At 44.5% G+C, this 16269-nt stretch overlaps 1 protein-coding gene across 8 annotated transcripts in view; it reads left to right on the top strand.

The window, feature by feature from the left end:
* The window catches only part of nr5a2 (nuclear receptor subfamily 5, group A, member 2), a 212636-nt gene extending 200299 nt beyond the window's left edge, over positions 1-12337 (top strand). For 7 of the 8 annotated variants that reach the window (XM_038794821.1, XM_038794817.1, XM_038794818.1 and 4 more), the window contains 2 exons: positions 174-293; positions 9798-12337. In XM_038794821.1, coding sequence (XP_038650749.1) covers positions 174-293; positions 9798-10045 — 368 coding nt within the window. In that variant the 3' untranslated portion in view covers positions 10046-12337. The remainder of the gene's footprint in view (positions 1-173; positions 294-9797) is intronic. The other variant, XM_038794820.1, reaches the window with a different exon arrangement.
* The last annotated feature ends 3932 nt before the right edge of the window (positions 12338-16269 follow it).

The following is a 16269-nucleotide window of genomic DNA, read 5'->3' as shown; positions in this document are numbered from 1 at the left end:
CATAAGATCTTGCAGCGACTTGGTAGGGTGGATGATGAGAGGATGCTTTCCTTTATAGAAGGGACTATAACCAGGGGACACCGTTTAAAAATGAGGGGTCTCTATTTTAAGTCAGAGATAAGGAAAAACATTTTTTCCAGAGGGTCATTGGTGTGTGGAATTCTCTTCCCCAGAGAGCAGTGGAAAGTCCTGGAAATTGACATCGGGTCAGGATCCCAATGTCATCCCGCCCTCTTCTGGCATTCCTCGTTGCGGGATTGAAGGCGAGTGGGCAACCCCCTTGGACCTATTGGGTAAGTAATTAGGAGGTTGTTGAAGTAGTTAAGATGAAAAATTAAGACCTGTTTTAATCCTGAATCCTGTATTCCCCAGACCTGGAAGCTACTTATCAGCCTGACAACAATTTACCTGGTTCACCGCAGTGGGCAAGGTTTTGATCAGTTACATTCAAGAACACCAGCCATGGCCATTGAAACACTGCTGTTCAAAGCACTTTTTGACATTCTCTGGGAGGAGGTGGTTGCAAACTTCTTGAAAGGCACTTTACTAGTCTAACACTTTACCCATCTTCAGCTGCATTTCTCTGCTGTCAACCACGGCACAGATACAGTTTACGCAGCTCCAGCTTCCACCTCTGCTGAGGGTCAAGAGCGGAAGCCGTACCATCACAACAGCTCCAGCAGCAGCAGGAAAGACTCCACCAACAGTACCTGCTGCCTTCTCCTCAGCCACCTGCCCCTCCACAGGCTAGGTGGGCTGGACATGAGACCTCAATACAGGGTCTACAGACTCTCTGAACATGTCTAAGCACCAGTGCCTCCGGAGGCTCAGGCTCAGTGGAGCAGGTGGGTACACATTGCCAAAGGTTGACAAAGTGCCTGAGGCCACCCATCCCAACCTCCCAGGGGCAGAGCTTTACCATCCTGTCACAGCAGGGGTGGGGGGTGGGAGAAAATGCGGTGAACCATTCCAAAGTCCGTTGACTTTGTTGGGATCGGAAAATCCCACTGACAGGAGGGGTCACAGAGGTCTACAGCACAGACCAAGATGTCTGCGCTAGTTAGAAACAACCACCTAAGTATTCGAATCCCATTTTGCAGCACTTGGTCCATAGCCTTTTATGCATGGCATCGCAAGTGCACATCTAAATACTTCTTCAATGTTATGAGGGACTCTGTCTCCACCACCTTTTCAGGCAGAGAGTTCCAGACTTCCACCTCCCTCTGGATGAAACGTTTTTCCTCACATCTCTTCTAAATCTCCTGCCCCTTACCTTAAATCTAGGCCCCCTGGTCATTGATCCCTCCACCAAGGGGAAAGGTTTCGTCCCGCCTATTCTATCTATGCTCCTCTTAATTTTATACATCTCAATCATGTCCTCCCTCCATCTCCTATACCCCAAGGAAAGCAACCCCAGTCTATTCAATCTCTCTTCGCAGCTGTAAAAGTCTGCCCAAGGTCTCTGCCTCTCACCACGTTGTGTCCTTTTCTCCTGCAAGGAGAGAAAAGCAGAGAGGTGTGAGTGTTAGAAATGGCTTGTGTGGAGTGCAGGGAAGGCACCATTGTTTAGCGTAACTGTGAGGCATGGGGGCAATAATCTGAAGGTGTGTTTCTGAGTTGGCTACTTGAATTGTAATGTGAGATTAGGAAATAAGTGGAGCTGCAAGGGATGTTGACCTCAGGTGCACTGTGAAGAATGGTGGGAAAGTCTGAGTGCAGGGCTTGATGAGAAATTGCTACGCCACTCGCCTTTCCTGATCTCTTCAGGTATGCATCCTTTGGGTGAACTGCCTCCAGGTTGGAGAGACCACATTTCTGCTGCTGACTACCTCGGTCACTTCCATCCAAGCCCGCTTGGTGGAAAAGGTTGCCCTCTTCCTCCCAAGCTTGGGGCACTCATCTCACTGCAGCCCATCTTATCCCCCAGCAGGACTGACAGGTTAAGAGTGAGAGACCCAAGAAACAGCTATCCCAACCTTCTCTCCATTCCTGTAGTTGCTGCAGTCTCAGAAATCCAAACCCTGTTGAACCTTTGTAACCCATGGACTGGTCCCTTTAATTAGAAATCCTTCCCATGATAGAATGGCCACATCTTCCTGCCCACTCACTCTGATTGGTTGGGGAACCCAATGCCAGGTGCACAAATCAGTGAGCCTGGTTCCCAAACTGAAAATAGTCCTGCCATTCTGACAGAGGCTGAGGTGAGGATACTATGCAATTGCTTCTGACATGCTAAAAATTGTCAACACTGTCTTTGATTTTAAACAGTCAATTCTGTTTTTATTGGGGTAATGTTTTATTTTTGTGCCAAACAGTATTTTGCTTATATGTTTTAATGTGGATTTCATGGATAACAATTTTAGTCAATAATTTATTTGTCCAACAGAGTTGTTTGTTTGATCCCGCTGAGGTGATGGGAAGGCATGGTGGGCAGTTTAGGAACTCTTAGGTGGCCAATTAATACATGTCAGAATGAGTTGTTAAATTTGTGATATAGTTTGCACATTCTCCCCATGGGTCTCACCCACACAACCCAAAAAGATGTGCAGGGTAGGTGTATTGGCCACACTAAATCGCCCCTTAATTGGAAAAAATAAGAATTGGGTACTCAACTTTTTTTTTTTTTAAATTGTGATGTAGTATCTCTTGCAGAGCAGACAATAAGTATAGACTTTCAATTCAAGAGAGCATGGCATTGTAAATAAGAATCAATTTGACAATCAAAATATCGTGTAGCTAATATAAGTTATATAGTTTTCCTGCAGGTTCTCTGTGAACCATACAGATGAGAACAATCCTGTCATCTGGACTGGGCTGATTGAGAGATCCCAACCAGGAAGGCGATGCAAGCACGACAATTCACTCAAGTGATGGGGGCATCGCTGGCTAGGCCAGCATTTATTGCCCATCTCTAATTGCCTTTGAGAAGGTGTGTTGAGCTGCCTTCTTGAGTTGCTGTAGTCCATGTGGTGTAGGTTCACAGACAGTGCTGTTAGAAAGGGAATTCCAGGATTTGGATCCAGTGACAGTGAAGGAACAGCGATATATTTCCAAGTTGGGATGGTGAGTGGCTTGAAGTGGAACTTCCAAGTGGTGGTGTTTCCAGGAATATGCTGCCCTTGTCCTTCAAGGTGGTAGTGGTCATGGCTTTGGAAGGTGCTGTCTAAGGAAGCTTGGTGAGTTCCTGCAGCACATCTAATTAGCCTTAGCTACCTAGAGCAAGGGAGAAACAGCTCCCAATAATTATCCAACTACCTTTACTGGATGAACAAGTGTGTGGGCATCAGCAAGATGAGAATTGGTCATGGCTGTGATGCCTCTGGAGTTAAGTTGATCAATCTAATGATCATTATGTTGTGATTTCATGTTGACCTCAATGCTACAACCAAAAACAGCCATGTGATGGTACAACATTTTGGGAAAGCAGATTTTGAAGCTATGAGAAAAGTCCTAGGGAACATTAATCGGGAAAATAAGGCGCGGCTTATGGGATGGGATCCTCCAGTCCCGCTAAAATCAACAGGGATTTGAAAGACTTGTCGCATCCACCATGGGGAAACCTGTGGGACTGGAAAGTTTCGGTGCATATTTCAAAATAGAACAGGAAAATTATATTAATAAAGGAAGATACTGCAGATGCTGTAAATTGAAATAAAAACAGAAAATGCTGTCTAAACTCAGCCGGCTGGCAGAATCTATGGAGAAAGAAACACAGTTAACCTTTCGTGTCTATATGACCGTTCTACACAACAGTTCTGTATAGTTCTACAGTTCTTTAGAAAGGCCATAGGAAAATTACATTGATGGCCATATGTCAGGGGAACACAAAGAAATCAATTATTCGACTATAAAAGAGAAAGATCAACAGACTTTTAAAGAGTAGAGAGTATGCCTTGCTAAAACCAGCCAGTAGACTTGAGTGCCAGTTTCATGAGGCATCATCATAGAATTATAGAATTTACAGTGCAGAAGGAGGCCATTCAGCCCATCACGTCTGCACCAGCTCTTGGAAAGAGCACCCTACCCAAGCCTACACCCCATCCTATCCCCATAACCCAGTAACCCCACCCAACACTAAGGGCAATTCTGGACACTAAGGGCAATTTAGCATGGCCAATCTACCTAACCTGCACATCTTTGGACTGTGGGAGGAAACCAGAGCACCCGGAGGAAACCCACGCAGGCACGGGGAGAACGTGCAGACTCCGCACAGACAGTGACCCAAGCAGGGAATCAAACCTTGGACCCTGGAGCTGTGAAGCAATTGTGCTAACCACCATGCTACCATGCTGCACTTTTTTCAAGTGATTTGAAAATACCTGAAGAAGGTGACAGATCAGGATTCATACCAACGACTATAAGCATAGATAAAGGAGACAAATGGAGAAGGAGTAATCAAAGATACTTTGTGGGTATACATTGGTGGAATTGATGATTGGAGATAGCAGATGGGGTTCATATATTTAAAAATTAGAGCATGGGTGCTCTTGAAAATTGCTTATTGTCACAAGTAGACTTCAAAAGAAGTAACTGTGAAAAACCCCTCATCACCACATTCGTTGCCTGTTGGGGGAGGCTGGTACAGGAATTGAACCCACGCTGCTGGGCTTGGTCTGCTTTACAAGCCAGCTATTTAGCCCACTGTGCTAAACCAGCCCCTTAGTTAGAAGTCCGCTAGCCTAGAACCTGTGGTGGGGAACATAACTGAGAGCATTCTATAGAATGTTAAAAGAACACAGATATCATAAGCAGCAATTAGCATGGTGGTCGGAATCAGACCTAGCAAACTAACAGTCCTTTGAGGCAGTAATGGATAATCGGGTAGCTGTGCTTGGATTTTCAAATGATGCTGAACAAACTTTCTTCATGGGACTAATAAGGAGGATTAGGACTTGCAGGTTAGATGATTAAATAGGCCAGATGGATTAAGACCTGGTTTAACAACAGAAGGGCGGTGAAAAATTGGAAAATGGGCATGATCGAGGACTGCTGTTGATCACAATACTTATAAATATTATAGAAGAGTAATACCATTAAAATTGCTGATGAGGTGAAACTCTGTGGGCAGATAATGAGTTGAAAGTAAATTGGTCCCTGTCTATGTAAAGCTGATCAATTATGTAGATGGGCTGAAATATGGCAGAAGATTCTTAATGTGGTTTTAAATAAAAGATAATGCATATAGGAACAGGTAATCATTAAGCGAAAGGGTTCTATTTTATAGCAAGCTAGTGGATTTGGAATTGCATGAAGGCCAATCCTATGGAATCCTTTCAGCAAATGCTTCCCATTATAGGGAGTGCATCTGTATAAATTCAACAAGTGGTTGGGCGAACCAAACAAAAAATAACAAAGCAAATCTAAATAATAAAGATTAGTACTGCCCTAGACTAGAAACTGAAAACATTTTGGAGTGGACATTGATCATACTCTGATCTACATGAAGAAGTTACCAATAAGACAAGTGAGGTGTTGTGATGCATATGGGAAGCAAATGTGAACAAGTTAACAGTGTAACCATTCAGATCAATGAGCAATCTACAATGTGTCAGGTTTTGGTCACCCTCACCTCCAAAATCATACAGATACTTAAAAACTTATCTAAAGTGATGAGGACGGATTGAGGCATTGGGACAATGTGAAACAAGGCTCACTGGAGAAATGAAGACTGAAGGGAGACATCCTGGGGGTCTTTCAAATAATAATGGGGAGTGAAATTGAAGTAATACTTTACTTGGGAAATGGGTATATGACTAGAGAATCACAGAAAAATACAGTGCAGGAAAGGCCTTTCAGCCCGTTGAGTCTGCACCGCCGCATGAAAGGCACCTGATCTGCAAATCCTAATCCCATTTGCCAGCACTTGGCCCATGGATTTGAATGTTAAGATGTACCCAGTACTCATCCAGATACTTTTTAAAGGATGAGGCGACCTACCTCTACCACCCTCCCAGGCACTGCATTCCAGACCGTCACCAATGTCTGAGTAAAAACGGTTTTCCCCAAAACTCCCTGACCTCCTGCACCTCACCTTGAACTTGTGTTCCTTCGTAACTGACCCTTCCAGTAAGGGGAACAGCTGTTCCCTATCCATCCTATCCAGGCCCCTCATAATCTTGTACATTCTGATCAGGTTGTCCCTCGGTCTTCTCTGCTCCAGCAAAAAAAAAAGCAAGCCTATCCAACCATTCTTCATAACTAAAATGTTCCATCCCAGGCAACATTCTGGTGAATCGCCTCTGCACCCACTCCAGTGCAATCACTTTCTTTCAATAATGTGGTGACCAGAACCGTATACAGTTCTCCAGCTGAGGCCTCACCAATGTTCTATATAACTCCAACATGGCTTCCTTGCTTTTGTAATCTATGCCACGATTGATAAAGGCAAGTGTACCATCTGACTTTTCATCACCCTATTAACCTGCCCTTCTGCCTTCAGGGATATATTTACAAACATGCCACGGTCTCTTTTTGTTCCTCAGGATTTCCCATGTGGTTCCATTCATTGAATATTTTCTTGTCAAATTGCTCCTTCAAAAGTGTAACACCTTATGCTTTTCAGGATTAAATTCCATCTGCCGCTTTTACCATCCATCTAAATATCTTTCTGCAATCCAAGACTCTCAGACTCACTATTAACCACCCGGCTTATCTTTGTGTCATCCGCAAAATAACTGATCCTACCTCCCATATAGTCATCTAAGTTATTTATATAAATGACGAATAATAGGGGACCCAGCACAGATCCCTCTCGTACACCACTGGCCACTGGCTTCCTGTCACTAAAGCTATTTCCTACCATTCAACCAGCTTTGAATCCACCTTATCAAGCTCCCCTGTATCCCATGTGCATTTGCCTTCATTATAATGCTCTCACGTGGGATTTTGCCAAATGCTTTGCTAAAATCCATGCAAACTACATCAACTGCACTACCGTCATCTACACTTAATCAGTGCTCAAAAAATTCAATCAAATTTGTTAGGAACGATCTCCTCTGACAAAACCATGCTGACTATTACTAATAAACGTTGCCTCTCTAAGTGGAGATGGATTCTCTCCTTCAGCGTTTTCTCGATTATTTTCCCCACCACTGATGCGAGACTCACTGGCCTTTAGTTCCCTGTCTTATCCCTACAGCCTTTGTTAAATAGTGGTGGTGATGTGGAGATGCCGGCGTTGGACTGGGGTGAGCACAGTAAGATAGTTAAATAGTGGAACCACATTTGCTGTTCTCCAGTCCTCTGGTACTTCTCCCATGACCAGAGAAGAATTAAAAATTTAGATCAGGGCCCCTGGCAATCTCCTCCCTCGCCTCCAACAGCAACTTGGGACACAATACGTCCGTCGTTGGAGATTTTTCCACTTTAAGCCTGCCAACACCTCTAATATCTTGTCCCTCCCTCTGACAACTTGCTCAATAACCTCACAGTCTCTCTCCCCGAGTTCCATATCCGTCACCACATTCTCTTGGTGAAGACAGATCTAAAATAGGGTAAGGAATTTGGTGTCCTTCAGAAAATTGTACTCTTTATCACCTGACATGAAGAATGGCTACACTGGCATAGTGCCAGAGGGTGCCTCGCAGTTGAAGAAGACACTAGAGCACGAATCCACTCTCTCCACCCTCCAATCAGCCTCACCACCTTTAGAAGAGCAGGAGCAAAGGGTTGGAAAAACGAACCACTTCATTTTCGCAGAATAAACAATGACTTTGAGAGCCTACATTATACAATGAGTGATGCATTGTACAGTAGTCAATAGGAAAAGTGATGAAAAAATGATTTCCAAACATTACCTTGTGGTGTGAAAAGGTTCAGTCCTCAAAAGAATCTGCCAAACACGCAAACATATTTTGTGTGGTTTTGTCACGTACACAAACTCTGCGAGACAGAGTGCAGTGGCTGAAAGGACTAATTGGCTCTTGAAAAAACCAGGAATCAACATATAATAGCTGCATTAGCGGTTCAACTGAACAATATGTGCAACAAAACTCACAGTCTGCCATACACTGCACACTATTAACTCACAGTGATAGGCACCACAAGATTGAAGTGGGGCTGGTTCATGCAAACAATTGGTAATTAATCCCTAAGTGAATAATATTTAATGTAATATAAAATATATCACAGCACAGTGATCTAAAAGACGCTGCTTTCCCACTGGCTATGATTAATAATTATTCACAATTCAAGATTTGCTTTGAAAATTCTTCTCCAGGTCATTTACTTACATCTTTATTTTATTTGTTCTTTTCTCTTTGGAACTGAAATGTATTCTGAATGTCTTGCAGATGTGCTTAGTCCACACGCATAATTTGGTCAGCTCATGGTGCTGAGACAATAATAATGCAGTCAATTAATAACTTAACTGACTCTAAGATTAGAAATGATTTTACGTAAGTTCAGAAAATGGAATGGAGGAGGAGCTCCCAGCACAAGGGGCGAGTTTATAACCCAAGGAGAAAATAATGACTGGTATTGATTTAAATTACTTTCCATGATTTGATGGATGGAAATAATCACAGATCAATCCCTGAACACTATTGAGGTTTGAAGATAGACCACAGGTCACAGTACTGTATCCCCAAAATGCCTTTGTACAAATATCTGCCATGTACTCCAGGACTCTGTTTTACTTGGAGAGTAGCAAGAAGAAGCCTTCCTTGGAGACCCTAAGTACAGAGTGCTGCTTAATGGCAACATTTTTTTAAAAATCAGGAATTAAAACATAGAGGAACATTTACAATAGAGGTTCTGGAAGTTCAAGATTACTTTAGTTGTCACTGAGTATAGACAGTAGTCAAAAGTGAATCAGACCACTTTAAGGTGCAACTCCTTTCATACTGTCCTTTCACCACAGAAGGAATCAGTGCGAGTTATGAACACTTAGGGAACCTTTAGGAAAGTGGAAATTTCAAATGTGCTTTTTTAATATAGGCATAAGGTCAAAGGGCATTCCAATGTAGTATCCTTTATGAAGGACATGCACTTCATTTGCGTACAACTCATCAGTCAGGAAGAGTCTCTGTCCGAAGGTTTGTGCAGCAGATTATTTTAGGAGCTACTGGAGTGTACCAGATGGTTCATTAGCAGTGCATGCACAGGTCAGAGCCTTTCAGAATCATTTAGAGATGTCAAACTGAAACAAGGGCATTCTCAGCTTTTAACCACAATTTACAGCCAAAGGTTTGGATGTTAATTCAAACCTCGGGTCAGTAAATTAATCAGGGCTTAGAACTGTTGTATTATGTATATTTTGGATATATAGGCAGCAGAAAAGGGGCTGGTACTCGGTCATGTTGTAGCTGTCAGAATATTTCCGAGCACAGTTTCTCACTCTGAATGTTAAACACCTTAACCTAGCAATTACAAGCCATACCAAATGTTGCCTAACTTGCCGCTGTTCTGTTTGTTCTTTTACAAACATAAAGGAAAACTAACAGCCTCCTCTTCTCAACAGGACAGCAATTCATAAATTCTTGAAAGTGAAAAAACACAGACCTTAATATAATTACCCCTAACCTTTTTACAGATGTTGGTTAACATGCTGTGTATTTGTAACATTTCAATTTTTAATTAACATGGATAATTCTATTTGTCCCTAGTTCATTAAGGAGCAATGCAGCTGTTGAAAAAACTTTCCATTGATTACGTTTATTTTATATCTTTAGCGTAGAGTACATCTGCAAATGACAAATGAAGTGCTTTTCCCCCTGCATCTCCTTATTTGTCCCTGCCCCCCTTGTACGTCATCCCCTTTAAAGAGTTATTAATCATGGATCAAATGTCTCTTTCAGATGTAAAAAACCTGGAGAACTACCACCTTGTTGAAAGTGTCCAGGAACAAGTTAATGCGGCATTGCTAGACTATACGATGTGTAACTACCCTCAGCAAACGGACAAGTTTGGGCAGCTTCTCCTGCGATTACCAGAAATCCGGGCCATCAGCATGCAGGCCGAAGAATACCTCTACTACAAGCACCTAAATGGAGATGTACCCTGCAACAATCTTCTCATTGAAATGCTGCATGCCAAACGGGCCTAAAATGACATCCACGGGGCCTTTGCATCTTGAGCAGAAATTCGAAGCTGCAAGAAACAACTGATTTTTTTTTTAAAAAACAAACATTTCAGTGCACTAGATGGAAAGAGGACAACATAATGAGATCCGTTTATCATTACATGAGTGATGTATCAGGGTATTGCCATGGGATCTGATAACTGTGAACCCAACACACCTGTGCTACACAGTCCCCCTATCCCCTACCTCCCAAAGGAAACCTCTGTGAGGCCTTTAAGGAAGCGCTTACTCATATGAAGTTCACTTTGTCAAACTGACCAAATTAATAACGCATAATTGTTTCCAATTTGTTTAGATTGACCATCAATTCTAGGAAATTTAAGAATAAGCATGGGAGTTGTGCACTAATGGCAATATGGTTGGGCCTTCGAGTGCACTAAGAAACCCTTAGATTTCAAAGCATGTGGGATACAAAGCAAATCTGGTAACAGTAATGAGCCATCATAACCTTCTCAATCCCTCTTCTTCCCCAAAGCTCTATCCCCAGTGACCATCGATGTGGTACCTGATAGGGGATCAAAAGGCTCGCCTGTAGTTGGCTTCACTCTACATTTGCTCGTTCAAATCACAAGAGCCTATCTATGTGTGAGGCCTGCAAAGGCTGCAAGGAACCATCTGTCAAGCAATTAGTTTGACAACCACCTCACCTACCCATTAGGTTTTTTTAGCCAAAGCGAACATGTTATTTGAAGTAGACCAAAGCCTGCTGCAGAACACTAACGAGAGAGGGGAATAAAACTATAACTGACCTAGAATTTAAAAACTCATCTCACATTCACAACTCTTAATACTTAACATACTAGTATTAAATTTGTGATGTCACAGTTAAGTGAGTCTTGCCTTATTTCTGTGAATCTGAATATATGGAAGAATATAATTGAAGTATTAATACTGTAAATTCAGCAAAGAAAGGTGTTTACATTTACTAGCTCCTGTGGGAAAGAACTGTGATGATCTGAATTGCAAAGCAATGATTTCCTTAATTATATTTGATTGGTAACTTTTTTACCAGTACTTAATTATGTCGTGAGACACTAAAATCAAAAAGGGAATCTCACTAAGACTTTAATTTGAACAGACAGATCTTTGGCCACATGATCACTTGTAGAGATTGTATAAACAATTAGTTCTTTTTTAGGACTGTTGGCTTTGTTATTGGAATAGTACCGTTTATATTGTACATCATAGTTTAAACTGTAGACAATTATATCACTAATTTATTTCTTCATTGTTTCACCTTTGTGTAAGAGAGCAAGAATAACAAAGCCAAACAAATGCATTTGTTCACTGTAGCGCCTTTTGAAATCAGCAGCTACAGCCAGTTCAGGGACAAACGTATATCTTAAAAAGAATCACACAGTTCATTTAAATATATATTATATATATATATATATAGTACAAATCTGAAAATGTAATAAAAAGGGTAAATCTGCTGCAAATGATGTGAACTATGGCTTCATCTTTAGCTGAATGGAAAGATTTAAAGTTAAAATCTTGCATTAAATAATAAATTGTCTTGTAAACTGTATGTTCTATACCAAAGACTGTAGTTAGCTTATGTTTTCTGTATTCCATGGTCTCACTGCAGTGCAGAATGTAAAACCGTGATACTTACTTCAATGGACACAAGCACTCAACTCGCTTTGTCTGCTACAAAATGCAGATAGGTGGACAGTGTCTCCTTTCTGTACCTTAGCTGCCTGCTTCAGGTCGTAGGAAACCCCTTTACTGACGTCTTACAGAACATTGTAAAGTTAATTCTCTTGTGTTGTTTACAGTTATTCTGGAGAGTATTATATGGGTGCATTGCCCAGAATTCAATCAGAACAGTTCTACCTTGCAATTTCAAGGAAACTGCCAGGCCAACAAAGGGTTTCCAACACAGTGAGTTGTAAGAAACAGCTGTGGTAATTGTTTCACCTGGCAAGTCCTGGTAGTAAATATAAACAGATGCAGAAATCACAAAATAATGTTAAGCTTTTACTGTTTTATTATTGTGCTCCTTTGTGTGAACAGACATTCTGTCTTGTCAGTACTTTGTATGTATTGCTGATGTTCTGCAGCTGCATTGGACTTTAGACCATTCAACTCCTACTCAGTGTGCAGTTACTTGGTTCATTACTCGAAATGTACTATAATAAGTGGAATGACAGACTGTCACGTCATTTCTTGCCAAGAGTTTCTTTACACTGATGGAATTTTTCAGTATTTCAATAAATAATGGTATGCGTGGCATATCACTTGTTGAGTCCAAAACTTTTGTCATGTTTTCATATGTGGACCAGCTTTTGGTTTAATTAAAGAAACTGCAAAATGAACATTGAACAGCAATGTTTGTTGTCAAAAGTAACTAATCTGCAGTGACAATTGCATTTTGCCTCGTGAAGAAAGTTTTCCATCCCCACAAACACACACCCCTCTGGTGTCATTATTTAGCCATAGCAGCGAATCACTCAGAATCCATTGAGTGAGACATCCGTGCTTGACACCAAACTCCCCGCAGCAACTGCTCTAATCGGAACTCGGTCATGGCAGGATATGCTCAGAAGGACAACGGAAACTCTTTATGGATGTTCTCAAAGCATCCCTGAAGAGATCAAATGTCCCCGCCAACTCATGGGAGTCCCTGGAATGTGACTGACCAAATGGAGAAGGTTTATTGGAGAAGGTGTCAAGCACAGGCTCTTTGCCAGGAGGCAAAGTTGAGGTGTCAGTGAGCGACAGAAACCCCCCAAACAACTCATCTGCCGAACCTTTCAAGCACAACCTGGCTCTCATGTGGCTGCGGCTGCAGATCATTGGACTAATCAGCTATCTGAGGACTCATCAAATTGGAGTGGGAGCAGTTCATCCATAATCCCAAGAGAGTGCCTAAGACTATATTCAATTGGACTGTTCCTGTCATGTTTAACATGTGAATAGCATAGCAACAAAACAATTTATGATAATCACAGTTGGATTCTATTTGAACACCATGGGCGGGATTCTCTGACCCCGACCACTGGGTCGGAGAATCGCCGGTGGGCGTCGTGAATCCCACCCTGCCGCTCCGACGCCGGCTGCTGAATTCTCTGGCGCCGGTTTTCGGGCAGAGCGGAGAATCGCCAGTGGGCGTCATGAATCCCACCCTGTCGCTCCGACGCCGGCTGCTGAATTCTCCGGTGCCGGTTTTCAGGTGGAGACGGGGATCACATCGCACTGGCCATGTGAAATGGACATGGTCCATCCCGGCGGGACCTGGCTTGTCGGCTGTCTAGCAGAGGCCCGGGGGGGGGGGGGGGGGGGGGGACACGGTGGCCAGGCCCGCTATTGGGGCCCACTGATCTGCGGGCAGGCCTGTGCCGTGGGGGCACTCTTTCTCTCTGCGCCAGTCTCTGTAAGGCTCCGCCATGGCCGGCGCGGAGAAGAAACCGCCTGCGCATGTGCAGGGAACACGCTGGCGGTTCTGCGCAGGTGCCAGAACATGCCGGAAGTCCTGCGCATGCGCCAACTCGTGCCAGCTGGCGGTGGTCCTTTGGCACCGGTTGGCGCGGCGCCAACCTAGCCCCCGGAAGTGCGGAGGATTCCGCAACTTCCGGGCGGCCCGACGCCGGAGTGGTTCGCGCTGCTCTTGGCACTAGTACGGGCCACCCCGCCAATTGCGGGAGAATACCGCCCCATATGTTTTAACATATACTATTTCTGAGCATCCCTTCTTGCTTGATTCATAAATAGCTATCACTTCTGGAATCAGTTTCTGCCCTGCACAACACCAAGATTCGTACACATGCACTAACTTTTATAGTTGTCACAGGTAACAGTTGCCCTCGTCATTTTTAAGTAGAAGTTGGGATCTGAACCTTTCCCTGATAAAACATTGAATCTTTTCATCCATCTATCAATGATCAATTTGACGACTGCATTACCTTTTGAAGTTCATCATATCCTGGTCTAAAATTTAAACATAGCAGTGGGATGACACTATTTCAGAATCACAAACGTTCTGTAAAAGGTGAAGGAACAGCCAATGTTGGAAATCACAAACTGTAACAGAAAGTGGCAGGAATACAAAACAGGCCACGCATTCAGCATCTGAAAGAGAAAGGTAAAGTTAACCTTTCAGGTATTCACCTCAAACATTGAGCTATCTTCCTTTGTCAAATTTATCGTATTTTCAGATTTTCTTCTCCTCTAAATGCATAACAGGGAACTGTTTTTCTCTTCAATATACTTGGCATTATTCCCCTCCTCCCCAACTGCTGGAACTCCATGTTGAGTTACAGCTTCCTGTACATCGGAACCCTCCTGGAGCTCTTCCAAAGGGCCATTATTCATATACTGTAGCAGGATTCTATAGAAGGATATGCACGTGGGGCACAATCACATCCAAATTGACCCTGTTCTCACCTTATGTCCACGCACATGTAATCCCAGGAAGGACCAGAATATCCTGGCTCATTTTATCCTTCTGCCCGGCCTGACTCACCCCAGCTAATCCAGCACAGTAAGAAGTCTTACAACACCAGGTTAAAGTCACACGAGCTTTCGGAGCACTGCTCCTTCCTCACCTGAGGAAGGAACTGTGCTCCGAAAGCTCGTGTTTGAAACAAACCTCTTGGACTTTAACCTGGTGTTGTAAGACTTCTTACTGTGCTCACCCCAGTCCAACACCGGCATCTCCACGTCATGGTAATCCAGCACAATCAGGGAAGTAAACCAATACGATGACAATGCTCTGGTCAGACCACTGTGTCTAGTCCTGGTTGCCAAGAAACAGAAAATATTCAAAAGAACTGGGATCAGTGCAGTTCAGAGCCACAAATATCGGGACGAGATTCTCCATTGGCTGACACCGAAATCAGGAAAGACGATCGGGTTCCGATGCCAAAATCAGTGGTCGCTGATTTGACTCCAAATCGCGATTCTCTGTCACCTCGACAGCGGCGCAAATGCTTTCCGGAACGCAGGTACAGTAAACACCTTTTGTATATCTCATTAGCAGGCCTGATCCGGTATTCTCCAGGACCTTCCTGATTCTCTGGCTCCGATGGGCTGAGTTCCCAACGGCACGGTTCACTTGTGCTTTTAAAAATTGTTAAACCGCCGTCATGGCTGCTGAGGGAGAGAGAGAGAGAGAGGGAGAGAGAGGAGGTAGGGCATGGAGAAGAGCCACTGCAGGCTGCTGGGCCAGACACTGGCCGGGCTGGCTGGGGTGGGGGGATGAATTGGGGGAAACAGGCTGAGCGGCTGGGGTGACCCCCCGCTGGTGTGGTGACCCCCCCCCCTCCCACCCCCCACAGGTACAGACCGCCATTACCACGGCCAGCAAGGCAGCCATCTTGCTGCGTGCCCCACTAACCACCCACCCTGGCCCCTGGTTCTGCAGAGTGACACCGACTGTAAGGTGATGGGGCGGACCCATCAGGTGTCCCTGCCCCCCAGCCAGTGCCACAGCCGGAGCCCACCAGTGAACCGAGCAGCGATGAGGAGAGCAGCTCGGAAGCCAGCCCTTCGCCCGAGACGCGGGTGACCGGAGCTCAGGTCGGAGGATCAGAGTAATTCCCTGTCACAGCTGTCTCCAAACACTCCACCATCCCAGAGACACTGCATGTTAGTGAAGAGGCTCCTGGGACGCTATTGGGTGTGCACCACACAGTTAACCAGGTACAGCAGGTGGAGGTAGTAACACCAGAGAGGTCCTACTACCCCTGCAACCTACATTCGGCACCCCCTACCCGGCCACCACCCACCGGCGGCCTACCCAGGGCAGCACCCACAGTACTCCTTATGGGGTCCTTCCAGGTGCCGAGTGGGAACCTCTCCGGGATTTCACAGACCTCGGTGCACATGTGCATCTGCGCAGTCACGGAGGCCCTATATGCCCAGGTGGCTCAATACATCCATTTCAATGTGGACCGAGCCCACCAGAATGCCCGGGCAGCTTGGTTCGCTGCCATTGAGGTGTCAGGGCCAGGAGGTGATCGAGCCCGGGCCATCCACAGGATCCGCCCATTTCCCCCTATAACTAAATTGCGCCCTGCACCCGGGCCAACGTAACTGGTGTGTAACTTCCTGGCCTTACGGGCCCCAATGCTACATCTAGGTGGTTCCCCAGATGGTGCAGCAGGAGTAGAGGCAGCGTGCTGTGATTACTACCTGCGACATGGGTCCCTGTTGGCGGTGGTCTTCTAGGGAGACCGGGCCTGGAT

This window comes from Scyliorhinus canicula, chromosome 4 (assembly GCF_902713615.1).
Source record: "Scyliorhinus canicula chromosome 4, sScyCan1.1, whole genome shotgun sequence".
Classification (NCBI taxonomy): Eukaryota; Metazoa; Chordata; class Chondrichthyes; order Carcharhiniformes; family Scyliorhinidae; genus Scyliorhinus; species Scyliorhinus canicula.
Note: the sequence above shows the minus strand (reverse complement) of the source record. Positions and strands in the feature narration are given on the sequence as shown.